At 44.4% G+C, this 9275-nt stretch overlaps 1 protein-coding gene across 5 annotated transcripts; it reads right to left on the reverse strand.

Annotated features, from left to right (window-relative positions):
• Positions 1-1172: 1172 nt before the first annotated feature.
• On the reverse strand, positions 1173-6538 carry LOC135606900 (probable galacturonosyltransferase 4). 5 transcript variants are annotated; one of them, XM_065098262.1, is made up of 10 exons: positions 6233-6538; positions 5614-6096; positions 3915-4122; positions 3770-3801; positions 3527-3638; positions 3245-3426; positions 2906-3117; positions 2406-2763; positions 1755-2330; positions 1173-1639 (listed from the first exon to the last, which is right to left on the reverse strand). In XM_065098262.1, exons 3-10 carry the CDS (start codon positions 4012-4014, stop codon positions 1364-1366), a joined length of 1848 nt encoding a protein of 615 aa, XP_064954334.1. In that variant the 5' UTR covers positions 4015-4122; positions 5614-6096; positions 6233-6538; the 3' UTR covers positions 1173-1363. The 5 variants fall into 5 exon arrangements, with proteins under 5 accessions (XP_064954334.1, XP_064954331.1, XP_064954333.1 ...); XM_065098259.1 differs by having other exon boundaries at positions 3527-3641; XM_065098261.1 differs by having other exon boundaries at positions 3770-3804.
• Positions 6539-9275: the final 2737 nt, after the last annotated feature.

Here is a 9275-nt window from a genome sequence, read left to right on the forward strand (position 1 = left end):
ACGGTACAATCCCAAATGCGACCAAAACTATTAGAGACTTACTTAAGTTAGGGTAAAAAATTTTTGCATTCCCGATGTTCGATGGCATAGAGTATAACCCTCAAGAAGGCAAACAAAGCTAAGTAACCTTTGCCTTCTCAACTCTTGAGAGAATGGGCGAAACTGAGTACCCCAATTCTCTTCTCTATCCAGCAGAGTAGCTCTGCACATGTTCAAAGACCCTTCAAAGAAACCAAATGGAAAATAATAGTTATCAAATCCTTACCAATAGTGATCAGTGCTACTGAAAGTAGATTATCCGCTTTATTTCCCAACAAATGTCAATAAAAAATGAAAGTAATATGAACCTACTTGGAAGTGACAACTAAGTGAAAGAAGAATTGATGGGCAAATTTTATAGAGGAATGACCTAAAAACTTCAAAAGTTTACGAGGCGGTACTCGTTAAAGCTCTAATAAGCATCTACCCAATTTAAGAAGCAGACATTTAAGAGACTGACACATAATAAGGATGGTCTTTTCCTTTATCTAAAAGATCCGCAGGAACCAACATGGATCAACGTAACTATGCCAACCCCACACTAGAGTCAGAGTCATTTGCAAGTTGAAATAACATGATGGATCAAAAGTTTAACTACTCAACAATAACAACGGAGAGAGTTGACAAAGGCTTCGACGAGGACATCGAAAGAATAAGTAAGGAATAATGTCACGGACAAAATTGTAAACAATGTATTTAATGTAACGCTCATATATGTCCATGTTTTTTGGTTTGTTCATACTTTGCACAGCATATAGAGGGATAGTCGAAAGCTTAATAATTCCAATTTAGTTAGGTTTGGTAATCATTTTAGACTTATAAATAAAGTGTCATGTTGACACTTGTAAGAGATCTCGGTCTATAATGGACCATGTTCAGAGCTTATGAAGTCTGTTTATAATTTATATTGATTATGAAGTATTTTCTGGAATGTTTGTTTCTGAATTATAAGTGATGTACTTTTTCTAACCCATTTTCTCATTTGTAGGTCCTAAAAGACTATGGGAGGTTTCGGGGAGGTTGACCTTTATGGACGGACATTTAAGGATGCCGCACGATTTAAACAAAACCAACTAAGCTTGTGACAATGTATTATAAACATAAATTGATTTCTAATTCTCATTAATTTCTACTATCATCCCAAAGAAAAAGAAAACTATTGTAATGACCCTATCCTAACTTTGCAACACTAAGTAGCAAAAAAAAAATAGATCCAAAAGCACAAAGCTTTTGACTTTGAAGTTCTAAAATTAAAAACTAGAAAGAAAAGAAAATTAGTAAATATCCAACATCAATCCTTAGGATATATATATATATATATATCCTAAGGATTGATGTTGCAGTCTCTTAGATAAGCCTGGTTATAGTCCACATAATTAGACCAGAAGTTGCGATACTTAGTCATGCCTATTTCCAGCCAAGGCTTCAGGTTTCCATTGTAGTGTATGACGGCCGCCGCCTCGACATCTTTCTGCTCCACGTTCAGGTTGTATCCGAGTCCCAATACATGCCATGAGCGTTCCAGGGGATACGTGCTGTTCCAAAATGTAATTAATCCAGCCGGAAGGGTACCCAATTTCCATAACTGTCTGTCATCGTTCTGTAGACATGGATGCAGTGACAAATTTAGAGAGATCAAACCATGTGAATGAGACATAAACATCAATCTTAATCCGAGTGAAAAGCGTGAGAGATAGGATTTGTTGTATCTTTACCAGATTCTGCCAATGGTGATAGACAGCAGTAATATTCTGCTTCTTCCACTCGTCCAAATCGAACACATTCATTCCGTATGCCCATCCGCAAGCATGCGGGTCGAAGGTTTCGGCAATGAGGGGATTCGAGAAGTTGAGATACCTATCGAACCTATGAAAACTCTCACCGCATGTTTCGACGGCACCATTAACCTTTCCCTTTAGATCAATGGCCCAAAGGGGGGTGAGGTCCTTCTGCACCACCACATCGTCGTCCAAAAAGACTACCTTGCTGAGCTTTGGGAAGATCTCCGGCAGATAAAACCGCAGATGATTCATAATAGACAGGTACTTGGGGTTTCGGAACTTCAAGTTCTCGTCAGACTTGGCATGTTGGGATCGGAAGTAGTAATCTATCATGGATCGAGATGCGAGTTGCTTTAGGACCGGGCTGTAGCTCGAGTTCAGCCATGTAAACTCTTCGACATTCTGAACCTGAACCGTAGCCTTCGCCGGTGGGTTTGCCAAGAACCACATCTTCATGGCCGCATAGTTGAGCTTATCGGTGACAATGTGGAATACATGGCTCTGAGGGTCCTGCAGTCGGAAAGGAAATCTTCCAGTGAGCAAAGGTTAGATCGAGGTAATGATAAAGAGTGGCGAAGGGCTGACCTTAGCATGGAACACTGTGGAGTTCACAACGACTGCGGTGGCCAACACGTTATCAGAGAAGAGCGCATAATGATAGAGTCGAGGGTTTTCGAGTTTGTCTCGGTTCGGCAACTGCTGCTGGCACGAGTCGAGCGAGTAGTAGTCGGTGGTGAGACGCAGCGAGAGGCAATGGAGACCTCTGGGGAGGGTTTTAGCAGCTACTTGCGTGAGGAACAACTCCCGCTTCTTATGAACACGCACTTGTTCCTCTGCAGAGAGATAAAAACGTCGGAGTTTCTTGACGACGGCACAGCAGTCCTGTTGAATTTGCTTCCCTTTGGCCAAAGTTTGCTCCATCGCCTCCAGTTTCTCCTGAGCACTGCATAATTAAAGTAAGTAAATTCCGATACATGATTTATTTGCAAAGCTTCATTCAAACATGCCTCCTCTGTTACTTTTGTCTCTATCAAACTTTCTCGCCTTAAAGTGCAATAGGTAAATGTAGGTATAAGAAACCTTACTTGATTGGCAATTCTGTGTCCTCGGTTGCATAAGCAAGCGTGCGCTCAACATCCTTCACTCGTTCTTTGAGCTCCCTGATGAATTCTGGGTTGCTCTTGGAAGACGAAAGACCAAGAGACACCTTTGCCTTCATCAACTGGTCTCTAAGTTGCTGGATTTTAGCATCCGGCATACGACCTGAATCCCTTTTCGATCTTTTTCCTGGTTTCTGCTGGTTGTCGAAGACAGTCAATGTATCTCGTTCACATTAAATTTGCTAATAAAGATGTACTGTTGCATAATATAAGCTACATTTACGGATGTTGAGAAGATCTAAAGCTTTTATCCATATGCTTTACCTGATTTCGAGATTGGGTTGGAAGCACGGTCTGTGACTCCATCGCCGTAGCCCCTTCGCTTGTTTCTCTGCTACTCACTTGCCTAATCACAGCACCATCATCCGTCTCTGACGGAGCCGTCTGGTTGTTATCTTGTGATAGAACTCGGTTCCTGCGGTCACCATTCTTGCCCGAAGGCAACGCTGTCATCGATCAAGCAGCAAGCACAGATCGTCATATGATTGGACGGGAGATGATGTTGCGGAACTGTGATTCAAATAGAGCATAAAGAAGAAATGTTACTGGTTGTATTAGATGCAACCGCTCTACCGCTGTCATGAACCGAGATCTGATCGGGATTGGTAGAGTTTTCAGGGTAGACGATCCCACTTGGTTCTCGAACCGCATCGACGGACTTCTGTGCCGAAATGAAGTCATCCCGATTAAGTACCAAATGAAGAGATCATGAATCCAAAAGCTACCGAAAAGATTCGGAGATGAAGGTTTCAAAGACCAGCATCGAGCCTAAAGAAAAGAGTAACTTACCAAAGTTGGGATCTCGTCACCGAGATGGATATCTGCTGCCAAAAGAACACGTACTTCTTTTAAGAAACCCAAAAAGAAAGAAGAAGAAGAAGAAGAAGAAGAAAAATAGGGCAAACGATTGCTTCTTTTTTGATCGAGGCATTACCGAGGTAGCTAGGCTGGGTGGCGAGCGGATCGGTGTAGAGAACAATGGGCGCGACGACGGTGATGCAGAGCAAGAACAGAACCAGTTTCCTTCCCACCATCTCTGCCTTCGCTCCTCTCGTCGCAGGCGGAAGCCGCTCGATGTTAAGGGTTGCGCCTCCGCTCTTCGTATCGAAGAAGTGATTGCTTCCTTGGCGAGTCCAAACTCCCTACGAATGGAGAAGAAAGGATAAGTTTAGGTATCGGGGGAAGCAGGGGAAGTTGTTTTAAACGTTAGGGAAGCAGGACGTGTTCTCTGGAGTCTGATGATGACGTGGATGACACGTATGAAAAGACGCAGCGCTCGATACCGTCCTATCGCCTGAATTCGGTTTCTTTGATGTTGTACTTCAACATCAAAATTCCATAATCGTATCTCTTTAACTCAAACTACGAAATACTAATCGATAAGATAAGGCGATGAATCTGAGTTTTCATGATCCTAATATTAGAAGATCGTAAAAGGACTGGGGATGACATGGAGAAGGCAACGCGTTGCCAACGAGGAGTGCCTTCGTGTCGTTCTCCCACACGCGCGGGGCCTCGCGTCGGTGTGGGGACGCACCAAGCGTCGGCAGACCATGCGGCCCAAACCACACGCCTGGGGACTCGGGCCCACCTCCCGCTTCGTTCCGAACCAAAGTGGGCCCCCCTTTTCGCCGACTCTCTAAAGAAAATGGTGCTTTTCTTTTCTTTTATTTTTGATCTAATCATTATTAGCTCCCACGTTAATCGTTACCGATAATTAATGCTTCTGCGGCCACGTGGTGGGTCACTGTGTTCTATTCTCTCGTCATATACGTTCGACGTGGGTCCATGGCTTGCCAAACTTGTAATTTTGGAGCACTTTGGATAGATAGTTCACGCAATGTGGATGATCAAATAATATGTATTACTTGATTCGTATGCAACTGATTACCGACACCAAGTCGATGTTCCCATGGGACTCAATTCTCGGAGAGTAGCATTAAGCGAAATATTTGTATCGGGACTCAATTCTGCAGATCCGATTGGGTAAACTATGTGCCCTTTCATGCAACACTAACAACTCATGCTCTTGCGTATGTTTCAACAATGGGAATTAGAGAAGCACACGAAGGTTGCTAGCGTATGCAATAGTTGTTGACGTCGAAACCTCGAGGTATATGGTTCTCAGAAAATGACCAATACCAGAATGGTTCCTCACTGCATCCACAGTACCTCCTCATTATTAGGAACCTTTCACATCCTATCGGACTCCATTATGTACTTCTTCTCTGCCCAAGTACACTAAATTAGAGAATGATTGGTGGATGAATCACATGCAGAGATAGTCGGTGCTTGAGATTCGTGCTTGACCTCGATGCACACCATCGCGATGCCCCAATATGGGGGGGACTATATGGACCGCCGAATCGTCCAATACTTGGAACGATTGCGGGTAGAAATGCTTCGCTTTATCAGTGTCATGTGTTGGAAGAACGACTTGGTAACCATTTCCAATGCCTTCACATGACAACAATGCTATATGATTCTTTTTCTTTTAATAAATAGAGCGGAATATAACTGAAGCATTTAAATAAGATGAATTTTTCGAATAGGATTCATCACTTGTAACCATTACAGTTAACATCTAAGTTCAAAAAGAAGAGAAAGCCTGGGAAAAGAAAAGGAGGAAGAACCTGTTACGATTCTCTCTTCATGCGTTGCAGTTCTTGCTGTACACGGTGGAGAGCGGCTGGCGGAGGACGGAGCTCCAGATGCAATCCACGCCGCCGTCCAGCTCCCCGTCGGACGGCTCCTCGGGGAGGCAGAAGGGGCCCGGGACCGTGGGGGAGAGCCGGTCGCCGGGGAACCCGATGGCGGCGGAGGAGCCGTCAACGAGGGAGGAGAAAAAGGCTTCGCCGAGGTCCCAGTCATGAGGCGGCTCCGGCAGCAGCAGGACCTCGCCCTTCTGCCACGGGAACTCGAACAGCCCCGGCGGGCGGAACACGTCGGTGACGTCCACGATGTCCACGCGGCAGCTCTCGGGTACGGCCTCCGCCTCCTCGCTCCTCTTCCCCTTCTTCTTCGGTAGCTCCGCCTCCGCCACCGCGGCGGCTCGTCGTTCCCGCGGCTCTTCCCTGCCTCTCTTCTTCTTGTCTCGATCCATCGTCCTACGAATCCTGCCTCGACATTGACATGCAAGGAAGATTGCATCAGATAATTAACATTTGCGATCGACAGGAGAAGAAACAAAAGGAGGGATCAAACAACTTGGTCATAAGAACTGTTTAAAGGAAAGTGTTCCGTCCGTCTTACCTGAGGTCGGTTGCTGCGTGGGCGGTGTCTTCTTGGAAGCCCGATAGCTGGTCCAAACAGGGCAGGATAGGAGAAGAAGATGGTGCGTCGGGCAAGGGTGTATATGTATATATATATATATATATTTATATATATCTATATACGCGTGTATGTGTGTAGCAGAGAAGAATGGGGAAAGCTAACGAGGAGGCATTGCTCGCACGCCACGCGAACAACCGAAACGGCCTGAACGACTCACACGCTCTCGCCTCCCCTCTTCTCCACATCCATCGTCTTCGCCTCTCCACGCCTCGTTGCTTCTCGCTCTCTCTCTCTATATATCTGAGCCTTTTGTTTTCTTTATCGTATTTAATATCCTTCTTATTTCTTTGTTTTGTGGGGAGCTCCGCCTCTTCCTTTTTGACTTTCCCGATTTGCCCTTGATAGCCAAAGTACTGAGAGACCAGAAACATGGGACGAAGAAACTGTGTAGATCCATGAGTAACGATGACAATAAAGAAAAGGATAAGGATATTTCGGTCCATTCAAATGTGTTCATTCTGTTTAAATTGGATCGACGGGTGTGTTACACGTTCCAGTTGGGGGGGCGCAGTAAAAGTGGATAAGAGAAGGCGTCAAACACGCGTCAACAGGCAACGAAGGCCGCGGATGATGATGACCGCCTCCTGACACGCCCCGCACAGCTATGGCGATGCGTCAGTGTTGCTTTGCAAACTGTTGTTTGGGGTTGACTGGATCATCCCACAACCAAATTCTGGATTAACCTACGTAATCACCTAGTTAAAATATAAGTCAGGACACGCGTTTCCTTGCGGATGGCGAAGAAACCAACGACTCGTTGCTTAATCTCTTGTCCTTAATCCGGTACTACAGCTGGCCGTGACCTTATCTTTGCAGGTAACAACGCAGGCATTAGGCCATCATTGATTGGGTGTTGAGTCTGTTGCACGATTTGGTGTCTTAGAAAGTACCTTCGTGGCTGTCGCCCACGACGGAGTTGGTCCTTTCATTGCTGTGTTTATGGTAATTCTAATCATTCATTGGTTAGCGTATGTGTCACGATTCGAACGCAGACGAGAGAGCTTGTCGTGAAGGAAAGAGAGACCGCGTACGGGATGAAGCGATGAGATCGAGCACAATGTGGTCAGGTGAGGCACGTTCCGGGTGCGACCAAACCAGATGGCTCGACCAAGACCATAATCGACTCCCAGCCGGTGCAATACAACTCGTTGGTCTAACGATCCGGTCCACGGTAGGAATGGTCGGCTGCTGATGGCCGGTTCAAGTTCAAGTCGTGTTACGATTAGGTGATCTGCTCGACTCCGTTGGATCTATTTCGAGAAGATACTGTATATGTGATGATTATTATAATAAGACGTAGTCGTATCGTAATCATGCAATTGATCGTATGTACATTAGCGAGCAGCGAGATTAAAGGAAAGAGGAATTAATAAACATAATAAATAGCAGCAGCGTAACGAAACACGCAAAGGATGAATGTGCTGTCAATAGAGAAAATTAAGAGATATAACTGGTCACGTGCTGTGCACGTGAGAAAACGGCTTCCCGGTTCTATTTCTGCCCCGGGCGTGCGTGTTTGGTATGGAGAGAGAGAGAGAGAGAGAGAGAGAGATGATTTGCGCCGGTTTCAAAGCAGGACTATATTATGATCCCGCTTCCAAGAACTCGGCGATCGCCTTGATGCAAAGGCGATCTGCTCTCCCTCGCTGGCCACCCTTCTCTCCGAGGTAAGGCGACGTCAGGTGATCTCTCTGATTCTTTCTCGTGTTCTTGACGACCGATCTGCCTATGCGCGGAAGAAGTTTGGGGGGTTATTGATGAATCTGGACGACGAGGCGATTCAATCTCAAGATCTGAAAGGTCATTTCCTTCTGGTATTCTTTGTTCTTTTTTATGAACTCCAACTTGCCTTCGCATGTAAGAATTTCGTGTATCCTCGCTGTGTCTGATCGACGAGGGGATCTCAGAAACATATGGTCATTCAAATTAAACCCCTTATGTCGCTTGAGTTTGGGGGTTTCGTTTAGGGTTTCATTGTCGGCGTTCCCTTTTCTTTCTTTTTTCGTTTCTTGTTTTCTGTCCATCTCACCTCTTCTTGCAGAAATGGGTTGAGGTGATCGAACAGTGTGTAGACGGGGGCTAAGTCTTCAGTTCTTTCGATTCATTGCTTTAGATTGGATTTCTTTAATGGGATTTCTTGAATTCAGTTGAGTTTCTTTTCCGTAGAATGCAGCTGAGGACATGATCGGTTCAATATATAGGGGGATCTATTGGTAGGGTTTGGTAGATGCATCAGAAGGCCAAATAGGAAATCACCTTTTGCAGCGGACGCCTTTTCTTGTCTTTGCAAGTACCGGGATAGGTGATCAAAGAGAGTTCATACCATTTGTCTTCCCTCGGTAACGAAGGTCGAGGACATTTTGGTGTTGCAGTCGTTCTTGAATATAATTCTCCTGTTGTGGTGTTACTCAAGCAATCTCTGATCTTCTTTAGGATCTTGGATATGAGTATCACCGAATTTTTAGTTGTTCATATGGATGGATTTATTTTTAATCCGTTTTCATATCTTCTCCCTTGATTCATAGTGTTCTTCTTGGAAACCACTATCAACACACATGTTACACAGTACATCATTGTTCTTAATGAGCTTCTTTCACAGTATATATGTCACCTCCCTAGTTTAAGGGATTGGTTGAATGAGTTAAACTGATTTTATTTATAATGTTTCATGACGCATATACCATCTCGAATTGGTTGGATAAAAATAATGGCAAGACTCGGAGAAACTTTTGAGCAATCTGTGTGAAGTGTTTATTCTACATAAATATTTTTATGGTAGGAATACCACACTGTTCTTGGACATGAACTAAAAAATGTTTATTCTACATAAACATTTTTAGATGCATTAACAAAGATGATAATTGCAACCACTACATAGTTTCTAAGAGTATTAGTGTATCTATTATCTCTCCTTTGGTTGCATAAGGCTGCTATTATTTCCTTGTAGCTTATATGTCTGTGT

The sequence above is a fragment of the Musa acuminata genome, chromosome BXJ2-3, assembly GCF_036884655.1.
Source record: "Musa acuminata AAA Group cultivar baxijiao chromosome BXJ2-3, Cavendish_Baxijiao_AAA, whole genome shotgun sequence".
Classification (NCBI taxonomy): domain Eukaryota; kingdom Viridiplantae; phylum Streptophyta; class Magnoliopsida; order Zingiberales; family Musaceae; genus Musa; species Musa acuminata.

Bases quoted from the DNA above. Each gene is read 5' to 3' on its own strand.
- LOC135606900 (XM_065098258.1), bottom strand. From the start codon at position 4,014: ATGGTGGGAAGGAAACTGGTTCTGTTCTTGCTCTGCATCACCGTCGTC. The intron at 2,331-2,405 runs GTCAGCCCTTCG...TTCCGACTGCAG, and splicing joins CCACAGTGTTCCATGCTAAG to GACCCTCAGAGCCATGTATT. The intron at 1,640-1,754 runs GTAAAGATACAA...CCATGTCTACAG, and splicing joins ATCACCATTGGCAGAATCTG to AACGATGACAGACAGTTATG.